At 48.2% G+C, this 15,381-nt stretch overlaps 1 protein-coding gene across 1 annotated transcript in view; it reads left to right on the top strand.

Annotated features, from left to right (window-relative positions):
- The window catches only part of LOC147107770 (sorting nexin-9-like), a 113,755-nt gene that overhangs the window by 46,899 nt on the left and 51,475 nt on the right, over positions 1 to 15,381 (top strand). Inside the window, exons 10-12 of the mRNA XM_086007069.1 lie at positions 986 to 1,116; positions 1,938 to 2,038; positions 3,147 to 3,247. Of these exons, the coding sequence (XP_085863195.1) occupies positions 986 to 1,116; positions 1,938 to 2,038; positions 3,147 to 3,247 (333 nt within the window). The remainder of the gene's footprint in view (positions 1 to 985; positions 1,117 to 1,937; positions 2,039 to 3,146; positions 3,248 to 15,381) is intronic.

The raw sequence follows: 15,381 nt of genomic DNA, 5'->3' as shown, positions 1-15,381 counted from the left end.
AAAACATTCCTTGAATACGTGAATAAATTAGATGAATAATGTAGTAAACAGTGATGAAAATAGTAGCAAACGTCAGGAGGAAATAGGCAGACTAGTGAAATGGGCAGACACACAGCAGATGAAATTTAATGCAGGGAAGTGTGAAGTGATGCATTTTGGAAGGAAGAATGAGGAGAGGCAACATAAACTATTTAGTACATTTTAGTGGGGGTGCAGGAGCAGAGAGGCCTGGGCGTTTATGTACACAAATCTTTGAAGGTGGCGGGACAAATTATAGGCTGTTAAAAAAGCATATGGGGATCCATGGCTTTATAAATAGAGGCATAGAATACAGAAGCAAGGAAGTTATGGTAAACATTTATAAATCACTGGTTAGGCCTCAGCTGGAGTATTGTGGCCAATTCTGGGCACCACACTTTAGGAAGGATGTCAAGGCCTTGGAGAGGGTACAGAGGAGAGTTACCAGAATGCTACCAGGGATGCAGGACTTCAGTTATGTGGAAAGACTAGAGAAGCTGGGATTGTTCTCCTTAAAGCAGAGAAGGTTAAGGGGAGATTTAATAGAAGTGTTCAAAATTATGAGGGGTTTTGATAGAGTAAATAGGGAGAAATTGTCTCCACTGGCAGGAGGGTCGGTAACCAGAAGACACAGATTTAAGGTAATTGGCAAAAGAACCAGAGAGGAGATGAGGAGAATTTTTTCTTACACAGCGAGTTGTTGTGATCTGGAATGCACCACCTGAAAGATTGGTGGAAGCAGATTCAACAGTAACTTTCAAAAGGGAATTGGATAAATAATTGAAGGGAAAAAATTTGCAGGGCTACATGGAAAGACATAAAGAAGATACGAATTGAAATGGGCTGAATGGCTTCCTTCTGTGCTGTATGATTCTCTGAATAATTTATTACCTATCCATTGCTTATTGAACTGTTAGCGTATGCTATACTTTTGAAAGCTTTTCTTTTTATTACTTTCAATCTGCAGGGCGGTTTAGTGATGACTTTGTGCAGGGTCGAATGAGTGGCTTGCAGGCCTGGATAAGCCGCATATCTCGTCACCCTATTATCTCCCAGAGTGAAGTTTTTCAACACTTTATCAGAAGAAGAGACGAAAAAGTGAGTGAGTACTTAAACCAATATTTTAGAGGAAAAAACCCCCCACTGTGAGTAGAAAAACATCCTGAAGTAGCATGCTCTGCCTTGATTATTTATCTTCACATTTACTCATTCCACAGGATTCACAGCTTTCCCATTTACTCCTCTTAAACTCCTGTGATAGTCTGAACTGGGATAACCAATGAAAGCCCAAACTAAAATAGGCCAACATACATATAAATAGTGTAGGTGAAAGATGCTCAATTTTTAGAAGGTTAGAAAATTTGATTAGAAGGTGGCCAAAGCCAGCACTGTTGTGACCAATAGCACGTTAATGCTTAGTGCCGTAGAGCTGGGACCCATGGAGGTTTTGAATCCCACTCTGCTCAGTTCCCAATCCAAACTGTTTCAGCTGGGGATTTGTGAAGTGATGACTGCAGTCCCTCCCAACAAAAAGGAGAGAAATTGGAATGGAGAATCATGCTTAAGTGGTCCATATTGTTTCCGCTCCCAATACCTAAATTTAAATGTGTTTGTGTGTATCAGATCAGAAGATTTACTCTGCACCTGCCCTGTGCTATATCTGACTCAGGACTATTCGATTATGGCAATGGGTGCCAACAATGGCAAAGTATTCCACTGCCTTCATAAGCACAACGATTCACCAGAAAGATATAAATTTAAGAAAACCAATAGCAGTATTGAAAAGATTGCAGCAGCACACTGTTTGGCACCAGGCCCAGCCTTGTGGTCACTGCTTTTACATTTGTATAGGTTTTTGCTTATTACTGCGCAATTTTCTGATTTTGAATGAATAAAGTTGAATCATTAATCCCTTCCAGGAATGGAAAACTGGTAAAAGAACCGCAGAGAAAGACGAAGCTGTTGGAGGAATGATATTCTCTGAAATTATACCATCATCAGAGTTTAGGCTGCTGGATGGGTAGGTTTTTCTGCCCAGGTACAAAACTCTTTGGCCAACAATTAGTTACGACAGCAATCAGTTCTAAAATTACCATTTTGCTGAAAGCTGAATAATAAGGATTAAAGCAAGTAAAGGTTTTTTTTAAAGTATGAATACATCAAACTTCTCCTGGTTTAGAACGGGGGCATGCAAAACATGTCTTTGTGGGCACTTCAGATGCACCGAAGGAGCCTCAAGAGCCACATATAGGGGGGAATTTTAAGCCCAAAAAATGGGTGGGTTGGATCGGATGGGAGGTTAAAGTGTTCAAAATCTGAATCCCGACGCCATCCAGTCCACATCTGGTTATAACAAAGGTAGGGTGGGTTGGGGGGCGGGGGGGGTGGAGGGGGGTAGTTTGCAGGTCTTACTGCGACCGGCCGGGGTTCCCGGGCCTCGAGAATCCCGGCAGCTGCAGCAAGGCGAGGTCAGCCTCGGGGAGTAATCCTTGTGGGCCAGGAGGCGCAGGAGTGCTTCCTCCTGCTCCCCCACCATTGCCCCCTCCTCCAATCCATCAGCCCCCCACCCCCATACAAACCCACCACACCCCCTTAAATTGGACCTCCCCCCCGGGGTCAGGGGTCGGCCTCCCCGGGGTCAGGGGTCAGGCCCTCACCCCCGGGGTCGGGGTTCGCACCTACCTAGGGTTATGGCCGCTTGTCCACCGTTCCCTGCCCATAATGGAAGCCAGCCTGTCAATCAGACTGACTTCTGGGCGGGGAACTTATCCCTGACATCACACGCACTCTGTGGAGTTAAAACTCTACAGCGTACGGGGAAACCCGGCCTTTCCACGCTCTACCCCCCCACCCCCCACCGCCACCCCCCCCCCACCCCCCACTCTCAGTGCGTCTCCAGGTAAAAATTCCAACCATAAAGTTTGAATAAATGACTCATTAAGATGCGTATACCACAAGTTGCCGCGTCTATCTCTGTCATGCTGTCCTAGGGTGGTGCTGAGTGGAGGTCATTAATTTGGTTTAACCATTGAATTTTAACAAAATTATAATGTTATATGTTAAAATGTTAAACGTGGTTGGTCGGCTCTTTATATTTCTTGACGGATTTTTTTTCTTTCAATTGGCAGAGAAGAAACAGAAAAATATTTGACTTTTGGCAAATGTATGGGAGAAAGTGTTAGAAATCTTCTAACAGTGACAGAGGAACACATGGCACGGTGCACTGGAAGTATGTATATTAATGCTTGGTAAAAGTATATAAGTAAAAATGGTATCTTCAGTACCAGCACCAGTACAGTTCTGCTACAAGTATCTCCCAGTAGTGGTACTGGGATCACTAATGTATCTGGAACTGAAGTCTAACAGTAATGAGTGTTGTGTGACCAGTATGTTTTTTTTTATTCATTCATGGGATGTGGGCATCAGTGACAAGGCCAGCATTTATTGCCCATCCCTAATTGCCCTCGAGAAGGTGGTGGTGAGCCGCCTTCTTGAACTGCTGCAGTCCGTGTGGTGAAGGTACTCACACAGTGCTGTTAGGGAGGGAGTTCCAGGATTTTGACCCAGCGACGATGAAGGAACGGCGATATATTTCCAAGTCAGGATGGTGTGTGACTTGGAAAGGAACTTGCAGGTGGTGCTGTTCCCATGCGCCTGCTGCCCTTGTCCTTCTAGGTGGTAGAGGTCGCGGGTTTGGGAGGTGCTGCTGAAGAAGCCTTGGTGAGTTGCTGCAGTGCATCTTGTAGATGGCACACATTGCAGCCACGGTGTGCCGGTGGTGGAGGGAGTGAATGTTTAAGGTGGTGGATGGGGTGCCAATCAAGTGGGATGCTTTGTCCTGGTGTTGAGCTTCTTGAGTGTTGTTGGAGCTGCACTCATCCAGGCAAGTAGAGAGTATTCCATCACACTCCTGACTTGTGCCTTGTTGATGGTGGAAAGGCTTTGGGGAGTCAGGAGGTGAGACACTTGCTGCAGAATACCTAGCCTCTGACCTGCTCTTGTAGCCACAGTATTTCTGTGGCTGGTCCAGTTAAGTTTCTGGTCAATGGTGACCCCCAGGATGTTGATGTTGGGGGATTCGGCAATGGTAATGTCAGGGGGAGGCTGTTAGACTCTCTCTTGTTGGAGATAGTCATTGCTTGGCACTTGTATGGCACGAATGTTACTTGCCACTTATCAGCCCAAGCCTGAATGTTGTCCAGGTCTTGCTGCATGCGGGCATGGACTGCTTCATTATCTGAGGAGTTGCAAATGGAACTGAACACTGTGCCATCATCAGCGAACATCCCCACTTCTGACCCTATGGTGGAGGGCAGTATCCTCAATGCCAATCACTACATCCAGCCAATTAGTAAAAATGACCAACACTATTGGTTTTAAATTTCACCAGTCTAGGACAAGGATATTGGTGGTTAAAACAAATCTGCTTTCTTGCCAACACCTAATCAATGAACTCACTGTAGCTTTATATCAAATCACATTGCTATGAAATTAATACATATCCCTAAACCTTATGCCATATCTTCTCCCTAATCCAGTATAAGTCTGTCTTATCCACAGTAGGATAGAAAATACGCTGTGACAATTGAGAATCTATTAAATATTAAATACAGTGCGTGGAGCACATGTTTCATTCAAAATGTTCATGTGACCCTTACTCTTATGGGTAAATGGGATGTTTCCCCTTGTGGGGAAATCTAGAACTTGGGGGCATAGTTTCAGAATAAAGGGTCGCCCTTTTAGAACTTAGATGAGGAGGAATTTCTTCTCTCAGAGGGTCGTAAATCTGTGGAATTTTCTGCCCCCGAGAGCCGTGGAGACTGGGTCATTAAATACATTTAAGGTGGAGATAGACAGATTTTTTGCAAGATAAGGGAGCGAAGGGTTATGGGGAGTGGGCCCAAGATCAGCCATGATCTTATTGAATGGCGGAACAGGCTCGAGGGGTCAAGTGGCCTATTCCTGCTCCTATTTCTTAAGTACAGTAAATCCGTTGCTAGAACCTGTAATACCAGTTACACCTATAGATGGCACTGTAATAGCATTCCTGGTGCCACACACTGTAGGTGCTATTTTATACTGAGAGTGTAACTATTTACTTTAATTTCTTATTAACTTCTTTTATATGATATTTTAATGCATTTCCCTGCTGCTAGACCTCCTGGTCCTGTTTTTCGTCATCTATCCACTTCCTTTCCGCTGTCTGACCACCAAGAATATATAGCTGCTAAACAAAACTGAACTGCTCCTCTTGCAATCTCTGACTAATTTTTCTCAAATGCATATATTTGTTTTCTCTCCCAATTTAAAGTTGTAATTCTTCAGAGCTCGAACTTTCTTTGCATTCTATGCCATCGTTCTTCATCCACTTGCTGACCTCCCTCAGGGCCTGTCGCCGCCATCAGGATTCCTCCACTGTTTAAACTGCTTACTTTTGTTTACTTTTTTTTAGTCTCTGGTTTAACTTCACTTACTTTTGGCCTATGATTCTCGTCCTTCTGTGACGTTTGCCACTCCCCAGCCCTCGGTGTCTGTATGTGTCCTGCTCCACAGTTCGGCTTGTTCAGGTACCTCCAGGATTTGCTCTGCGTCACCCGCTGAATGCCGTCAGATTGTTTTTCTGGCCTCCGCTACTCGCTGTTCGCCAGCGGGTCCATTCTGTGCCGCGACTACTTCCTCAGTTGGCCGTTTTGGCCAACTGCGAAAGTCCTCTACAGCCAAACTCACTGTCCACATCTCGGTACTACACTGGTGCCTGCCAAGCTTCAGGAGCCACAGGCGCCCAAAATATCAACTGACTTGTGTTTTCTTGACAGATGCTGCCTGACCTGTTGAATGTTTCCAGCATTTTCTGATTTTATTTGAGAATTGCAGCATCTGCAGTATTTTGCTCTCTGGGCATCTTTTGCTACTGTCTTTTCCTCCTTTCAAAGAGTCCTTCAATATTCACCTCACAACCTCACTGCTGTCTGGCACCTACTGCAGGCCCAGTCTGGCAACTTCAGGACTCGGCCAGCTCGGTCAGTAGTGGTGCTACCGAGCCACTTTTGGTGATGGACATTGAAGTCCCCCACCCAGAGTGCATTCTGTGCCCTTGCTACCCTCAGTGCTTCTTCCAAGTGGTGTTCAACATGGAGGATTGATCAACTGAGGGAGGCCGGTAGGTGGTAATCAGCAGGAGGTTTCCTTGCCCATGTTTGACCTGAAGCCATGAGACTTCATGGGGTCAGGAGTCAATGTTGAGGACTCCCAGGGCCACTCCCTCTTGACTGTATACCACTGTGCCACCATCTCTGGCAGGTCTGTCCTGTCCTGCCAGTGGGACTGGACAATACCCAGGGATGGTGATGGAGGAGTCTGGGACATTGGCTGAAAGGTATGATTCTGTGAGTATGACTATGTCAGGCTGTTGCTTGACTAGTCTGTGGGACAGCTCTCCCAATTTTGGCACAAGTCCCAAGATGTTAGTGAGGAGGACTTTGCAGGATCGACTGGGCTGGGTGTGCTGTTGTCGTATCCGAAGCCGGTGCCGAGGTCGAGGCCGGGTGATCTGTCCGGTTTTATTCTTTTTATTGTTTCTTGTAGCAGTTTGTTACAACTGAGTGTCTTGCTAGGCCATTTCAGAAAGCAGTTAAGAGTCAACCACATTGCTGTGGGTCTGGAGTCACATATAGGCCAGTCGGGGTAAGGATGGCAGATTTTCTTTCCTAAAGGACATTGGTGAACCAGATGGGTTTTTACGACAATCCGATAGTTTCATGGTCACCATTACTGATACTAGCTTTTTAGTCCAGATTTATTTAATAAATACAACAACTACTTGCATTTAATTAGCGCCTTTAACATAGGAAAATGTCCAAAGCACTTCACAGAGGTGTAGTCAGGCAAAAATAGATATCAAGCCAAAGAAGGAGATATTAGGGGTGACCAGTAGCTTCATCAAAAAGCTGAATTTTAAGGATGGTCCTAAAGGCGGTGAGGCACAGAGGTTTACGGTGGGAATTCCCTAGGGCCTAGATGGCTGAAGGCATGGCTTAAAAAAATTAATTTTCAGGATATGGCATCACTGTCAAGACCATCATTTATTGCCCATCCTTAGTTGCCCTTATGAAGGTGGCGGTGGGCCTTCTTCTTGAACCATTGCAGTCCATGTGATGAAGCTACTCCCACAATGCTGTTAGGTAGGGAGTTCCAGGGTTTTGGAGCGAATGTAGTTCAGCGAGGACAGGGATGATTGATGAGCAGGACTTGGATAAAGAGAGTTGGGTGTCGTCAGTGGACATGTGGAAGCTGACCCTAAGTTTATGATTGATGTCGCCTAGGGGCAGCATGTGGCTGAGAAGGGGGCAAAGGATAGATCCTTTGGGAATTCTGGATATAACAGTGCAGGGGTAGAAAGGGAAGCCATTGCTGGAGATGCTGTGACTACGATTTGATAAGTAAGATGCGAACCAAGGAAGGGCAAACCCATTGAGTTGTGCAACTGAGGAGAGGTGTTAGAGGACGATGGTGTGGTCGACCATTTCAAAAGGCTGCAGAGAAGTTGAGAAGGATGAGAAGGGATACTACACCATAGCACGGTCACAGAGGATGTCATTTGTGACTTGGTTTCGGGCTGTTTCAGTGCTACAGCAGGGGTGGGAATCTGATTGGAGAGATTCAAGCATAACCAATAAAACATTTAGGCCTAGAAATTCAGTTGTTAGCGCCAGCCGCTAGCACCTTAGGAGCAGGAGACGTGGGGCGCTAAGCGGCTAGCGCCCGGGCGCGGCGCGATCTGCGCCTCTCGCGAACTTCACTCAAGATTTAGCGGCGGCACAAAACCGCAGCGCCCGCTCAGCTGCGCGCGCAGATCCTGACGTCATTCAATGGTGCAACGCCCTTGGTGCGCCCCGAACCGGAACTTCTGTGGCGCCGCCCTTCTGTGCGCCTGGCGCCCCCAGCGACTGGTAGAGGGGAACGGTTCCCAGTCGCTGCGGGGTGCGGGGGACGCTAATTAAAGGGGACTGCTCCTGCATTATAAGTGGCAGCCATTTTGTTCCACTCCTTCTTTGTGAGAGACAGATATTTGGAGAGAGACAAAGGGAAAGAGCTTTCTGGTTTGACTCAGCGCTCGCACAGGTACGTACTTCTGGCTTCAGGCCAGAGCTTTGCACTTGGATTTAACTTTCAGTGCCATAGCCTTGAGTCACCACATATAATGGGGGCTGCAATGGGTGGAAACGTTGGCTTACTGCATTGCATTCAAAGGGCTCAGAGACACCGTGAGAGAGTGCCAGTCATGGCCAGACAGAGAAGGGCCAACAGGCGTCGGCACATGAGGCCTTACCCACCCAGGGTGTACCGCCAGCAGTTCTCATATCTGAACATGTCTGAGGAGCAGTGTGTTCGGAGGCTGCAATTCAGAAGGGAGGTGGTCACTGAGATCTGCCACCTGCTTCAGAGAGATCTGCAGCCACAGCTGAGGAGAAGGACGTCTCTGTCGGTGGCAGTGAAGGTGACGATGGCTCTCAACTTCTACGCCACCGGCTCCTTCCAATCCGCTACTGGGGACATTGCCAACATCTCCCAGTTCGCGGTACATTGCTGCATCCGCCAGGTGACCAATGCCCTTTTCAGAAGGAGACGTCAGTACATCTCCTTCCCCATAACCCTGGACAAGCAGCAAGAGCGTGCAATGGGATTTGCAGGAATAGCGGGCTTCCCCATGGTCCAGGGCGTCATTGACTGCACGCATGTGGCTTTGTGGGCACCTCTACAGAATGCCGAGGATTACCGCAACTGGAAGGGCTACCATTCGCACAACGTGCAGTTGGTGTGTGACCACAGGCAGCTCATACTAGCTGTCAATGCCTGCTTTCCAGGCAGCAGCCACGATGCCTTCATCCTGCGCCAGACTTCTGTGGCAGACATTTTCGAAGCCCAGGCTCACCCACGAGGATTGCTTCTCGGGGACAAAGGCTATCCTTTGTGCACCTGGCTGATGACCCCGCTCCGTGCGCTCAGCACCCCTGCTGAAGAGCGATACAATGATCGCCATCAAGCAACCAGGAACATCACTGAGCACACAATCGGCGTGCTCAAGCAACAGTTCCGCTGTCTGGATCGTTCCGGAGGAGCCCTACAGTACTCGCCTGAGCGAGTCTCCCATTTCGTGGTAGTGTGCTGCATGCTGCACAACCTGGCTATCCTCAGGACACAGCCACTGCCAGCAGACATTGGAGGGCCACCAGAGGAGGAGGAGGAGGAGGAGGAGGAGCACCAAGACGGGAGGGAGGCACAACGTGCAAGGGCCGTCCGTTGGCGGCTTATTGCAACTCGGTTCTAGGCCCCCCTCTCAGGGAATGGCTTGTGCCAATGAAAGTAAATGAATGGACCTGCTCCGCAAGCCCTCAGCCGGTCAAGGCAACAAATAGTTCAAAATGCAAACATGGACAATGTGATTAAAGAAAATTTTTTACTGTGCAAACTCTGTGCCCTTCCCGCATGACAAACTAATTCAGAGAAACCCCCCAAAAAACAGTCAGAGACATAACTGGCTCTCACAACCTTCAGAAAATGAAAAAAACAGTTAAACAAAAATGACCATGATCCTCGGCCTTTATAAAAAACAAACACAACAGTCTCGGCCTTCATCTATAAAAAAATTAACACAACAGTCTCGGCCTCATATCTAAAAAAAACTCCGAGGCCTCATATATAAAAAAAACATTTGGCCACAGCTTCTACTTTTTCCCCTGCGAGGGTGATCCGCCTTGCTTCCACGAGTGGCCCCTTCCCGCCCTGCTGCTCCTCTTCAATGGGACCCCAGTGGCTGCAGCAAGGCTGGGGGAAGGCTGCTGAGGGTCAGATGGTGAGACGGCAGATGCTCTTGGGGGACGGCCTGGACCAGCTCTGGGCCTGGAGGGCCCGGCTGCTGGCTGCTCCAACTCTGCTTGGGCGGCAGCAGTCTGTCCTCAGGGTGGTGGCAGCTGCAGTGGAGGAGTGACCGTGTTGGCTGCAGGAATGCTGCCAACCTGACAGAGCACAGGCACTCCCTGGTCGGCTGATACACTGGCACTCGCACAGGCCAGCACTGCAGCATGCGCAGCAATCTGCTGAAGCACAGACTGCTGGGCTGCTGTGGTGCGGCAAGGGCCCCGTCGATGCCTGGCCGATCCAGCGAGGGTGGCAGCAGTTAGTGCCCGTGTGGCCCTGGTCTGTGTCTGCATCACACCAGCCAGTGAATGCACGGCACGACTGAGCACTTGGCTGGAAGCCGCCTGTGATGCAGCGAAGTCCTGCTGACTCCTAGCCTGTGCTGCCGCGAAGTCCTGCAGACTCCTTGCCTGTGCTGCACTGAATTCTTGCAGACTCCTGGCTTGTGCTGCCCCGAAATCCTGAGCACTCCTTGCCAGTGACTCTATGGAGTCAGGCATCCTTGCCACTGCAGCCATGAGCTCAGTGTGCCTGCGCTCAGCCTGGGCGCCCATTTCAGCAAGGAGCCGCACCTCCTCTGCACTCACCGTAGCAGGACTCGAGGCCAGACTCTCCCTCCGGGGAGAAGGCTGCCGAGCTTCCCCACCCCTTCCGCGTTGCTGCAGCCCACTGGGCCCCGGAGCTTCACTCTCCTCAGACCCTTCCCCCCTGCTCCCCTCCAGGGAAGACGTGTCCCCATCATGGCCATGGGCTGCCTTGGCTGAGGGTGGCACTGATGGGCTGGCTTCCTCTTCCTCCTCCTCGATTTCAGAATCAGACACAGTGCCAGCTTGAGGGCCCACCTCCTCACCTGGCGATTCAGCATCTGAAAGCAGGGAGGCACAAGAATTGCTTTAGAGTGAGGACAGGGCGGCAGCGAGGGAGGCATGAGTGCTGCTATGCACTGCATTGGTTCGATAGTGGCAAAGGATGCTGGTGTGAGGCGCAAGTGGAAAGAGAGAGGTCAAAAAGGTGATGACCTTACCATTGTTGCCCAGAACAAAGTCGGCATCTCCACTGGTGATGGGGCCAATCAGCCGGCCTGCCATAATGCGCTCCACACGCTGTTCCAGGTCACTGAGCTCTTTGAGGTCAGGACAGCCTCCCCCGGTCCATCGCCACTGCCTGCGATTGTGGGCCAGCTTGCCCTGCAAGAGAAAGGACGGCCTCTAAGTACAGTGTCAAGCTCTGATCTTGCCTGCACTGCCTCCCATGGTGGAATAGCCCTGACAGTGTCAAGCCCTCATCTTGCCTGCACTGCCTCCCATGGTGGAATAGCCCTGACAGTGTGTAAAGTGCTGAATGTGCAAGTGATTTTCATGAGAGTCCCATAGCTGCTGGATGAGGGCTGGGCATTGGGGCTTTCAGGTCCCTTTGGCCATAAAGTGAGGTGCACATGCAGGGATGAGGAGGATACTGGAAAGGGTACTCACCCTGACAACCCGAGTGAGGTCGTTGAACTTTTTTCTGCATTGCGTTGGTGTCCTGGGGACCATGCTGTTGGACGTCACCCTGTTTGCCACCTCCCTCCAGGCTTTTCTATACTCGCTGGGCAGCAGCCTCCTGCCACTATCAGGGAGGAGGACAAGTCGCCTGCGCTCCAATGTGCCAACCAGTAGCTTCAGGGCACCCTCGCTGAAGCGCTGCGCTCGCTCCCTAGTCTTCTCCATAGTCGTGGGCGTTGAACTGTTGAAGCAGCTATATTCAGGCCTTGATTCAGGGCTGCAGTGTGCAGGGCGTGGCAGCCAAACAAATCCACCCTCCCCCTTTAAGAGCTGACCGGCGCCAGCATGTCTGCCTTCAATCAGCAACTCGCTGCACCTGCGCTGCGCCCGCCCTCGGTGGTAGCACCCTGGCTCGCCGGCTTAGCGCCTTATGATAGTCGTGCATCGCCTGCTTTAGCGCAGCAGCAACCTCTTGAGGCGATGCAACTGAATATCAGCGAAGGTGGCGCTAAGTTGCGCCGGGCGCTAAATTTAGCGAACGCCCGGCTGTAGCGCCCCAAACGTGGCTATACTGAATTTCTAGGCCTTAATTTCCTACATTGCAGCAGTGACTACACTTCAAAAATATTCCATTGGCTGTAAAATGTTTTGGGACACACCCCTTAGGTTAAGTAGCACTTTAGAGTTAGTCAGTGGTCAAGGACAGGAGGGTGTGACTGCAAGTCAGGCTGGTGTGGGGACCCAGGATGTAGTGATGGAGGAGTCTCAGCCCTTGACTTTATCCAACAGGTACGAGGTACTTGCCACCTGTATGAATGAGAAGAAGGACTGCAGGGAGGATGGGCAAACTGACATGGCACCGTGGTACAGGGGGCCAGCCAAGAGTGGGGAGAAAAAAGGAATGTGGTAGTGGTAGGAGACAGTATAGTCAGGGGGATAGATACTGTTCTCTGCAGCCATGAAAGAGAGTTCTGAAGGCTGTGTTGCCTGCCCGGTGCCAGTGTTAAGGATATCTCCTCGCGGTTGGACAAGATCTTGGAGTGGGAGGGGGAGGATCCAGTTGTCGTGGTCCATGTAGGAACCAATGACCTAGGTAGAACTAAGAATGAGGTTCTGCTGAGGGAGTTTGAGGAGCTAGGATCGAAATTAATAAGTAGAACTTCAAAGGTAATAATCTCTGGATTACTACCTGAGCCACGTGCATATTGGCACAGGGTCAAGCAGATCAGAGAGTTAAATGCGTGGCTCAAAGAGTGGTGTGGGTTGAAGGGGCTTGATTCATGGGGCACTGGCACCAGTACTGGGGAAAGAGGGAGCTGCTCCGGCGGGACGGGCTCCACTTAAACCGGACTGGGACCAGTGTCCTGGCGAATCGAATAATTAGGGCTGTAGATAGGGCTTTAAAGTAAAATGTGGGGGTGCTCAGGTGAGGGGAAATTTAGAAATCTAAAGAGAAAAGTCAAGGCAATAGCGATTTGGGTAAAGATAAGCAGAGTGTGACAGGAAGGGGCAGAGAGTTGAACGGTAATAGTGCATCAGCGAATAACGTGAAAGCAGGGAATAATGGTAAAAAAATTAAATGAAAGGCTCTTTATCTGAATACATGAAGCATTCATAACAAGATAGACAAACCAGTGGCACAGATAGAGATAAATGGGTTTGATCTAATAACCATTACAGAGATGTGACCAAGGTTGGGAACTAAATATTTCAGGGTACTTGACATTTCGAAAAGACAGGTAGAATGGAAAAGGTGGGGGTGGGTGGGGGTAGCTCTGCTAATAAGGGATGACATACGGACAGTAGTGAGAAAGGATCTTGGCTTGGAAGATCAGGAAGATCTTCCAAGCGAAGTATGGGTGGAGATAATGAATAACCAGGGGCAGAAAACACTGGTGGGAGTAGTATATAGGCCCCCTAACAGTAGCTATACTGTTGGACAGAATATTAATCAAGAAATAATAGGAGTTTGTAACAAAGGTAATGCAATAATTAATCATGGGGGACTTTAATCTTCATCTAGGCTGGACAAATCAAACTGGCAAAGGTAGTCTGGAGGACGAGTTCATGGAATGCATTTGAGATGGTTTCTTAGAACAATACGCCATGAAACCAACCAGGGAACAGACTATTTTAGATCTTGTGTAATGAGACAGGGTTAAGTAGTAATCTCATAGTAAAGGATCCTCTGGGGTAGAGTGATCAAAATATAATAGAATTTCACATTAGGTTTGAGAGTGACATACTTAAGTCCAAAATTAGAGTCTTAAACCAATAAAGCCAATTACATAGGCATGAGGGGCGAGTAGGCTAAGATAGATTGGGAAAATAGATTAAAAGGTATGATGGTAGATAAACAGTGGCAAACATTTAAAGAAATATTTCAAAATTCTCAACAAAAATCCATTCCATTGAGTAACAAAAACTCCACAGGAAAAGTGATCCTTCCGTGGCTAACTAAAGAAGTTAAGGATAATATTAGATTAAAAAAGAGGCGTATAATGTTGTGAAGAATAGTAGTAAGATTGAGGATTGGGAGAGTTTTCGAAACCAGCAGACGATGACCAAAAAATTGATAAAAAGGGAAAAATAGAACATGAGAGTAACTAGCAAGTAATAGAAAAACAGATTGTAAGAGCTTCTACAAGTACGTAAAAAGGAAGAGAGTAGCAAAAGTTGGTCTCTTAGAGGCTGAGACAGGAGAAATTATAATGGGGAATAAGGAAATAGCAGTGAAGTTAAACAAATATTTTGTATCTGTCTTCAGAGTAGAAGACACAAAAAACATGCCAAAAATAGTGGGGAACCAAGGGGCTAATGAGAGTGAGGAACTTAATGTAATGAATATCAGTGGAGAAAAAGTACTTGAGAAACTAATTGGACTAAAAGCCAACAAATTCACTGGAACTGATAGCCTACATCCTAGGACTTTAAAAGAGGTTGCTGCAGAGATAATTGATTCATTGGTTGTGATTTTCCAAAATTCCCTAGATTCTAGAATGGTCTCAGCGGATTGGAAGGTAGCAACTGTAACACCACTATTCAAGAAGGAAGAGAGAGAGAAAACAGAAAACTACAGGCCAATTAGCCTGACATCAGTCGTCGGGAAAATGCTGGAATCCATTAAGGAATGGTATCAGGGCACTTAGAAAATCAGGATTAGGCAGAGTCAATATGGTTTTAGGAAATGGAAATCGTGTTTGACAAATTTATTAGAGTTTTTTTCAGATGTAACTAGCATGGTGGATAAAGGGGAATCAGTGGTTGTGGTATATTTGGATTTCCAAAAGGCATTCGATAAGATGCTACATAAAATGTTGTTACACAATGTGATGAAATATGCCATTCATCAGGCACGCTGTATTCTCTGTGTTTGATTGTGACTGTGACAAGCAGGGGAGTTTAGTTTCAGTTCCACTTCCTTACCTGTATTGTATTGTGTGTAGGGCTCCGCCCATACCTGGCCCCTACTTAAGCAGGCCCCAGCGTGTCTCACAGGCAGTACAGCAGATCTCTGGATGAGAGACACTTCTCCACTGTGTATTACTTTCTGAGTTAATAAAAGCCTTGCTTTGCTCCGTTAACGTTGGGTCTCGGATTCATTGAGGCACATCAATTTTATTAACTCAATTTTCAACGCAATGGATCAACTCTTGAAACCCGAACGTTTGGATTTGGACCCGCATGCTTCGGACGCATCGGCACGATTCGGACACTGGTTTAAGTGTATGGAATTCTTCCTGGACAATTCCGCAGCCATCACAGATGCTACGGACGCTGAAAGTATGAAACTCGGAATCCTGCGGAATTGGGTAAGCCACCGGGTTTACCCCCTCATCCAAGACGCCGACACGTACCCGGCCGCCTGCGACATCCTAAAGGCGCATTACCAGCAGCCTACGAACGAGGTGTACGCTAGGCATCTGCTCGCGACTCGCACACAGCGACCTGGGGAATCGCT

The sequence above is a fragment of the Somniosus microcephalus genome, chromosome 14 (genome assembly GCF_052327205.1).
Source record: "Somniosus microcephalus isolate GS21.2 chromosome 14, FLI_Smic_1.0, whole genome shotgun sequence".
In the NCBI taxonomy this organism is placed as follows: domain Eukaryota; kingdom Metazoa; phylum Chordata; class Chondrichthyes; order Squaliformes; family Somniosidae; genus Somniosus; species Somniosus microcephalus.
The sequence above is the reverse complement of the archived record's forward strand: the minus strand, read 5'-3'. Positions and strand labels throughout refer to the sequence as shown.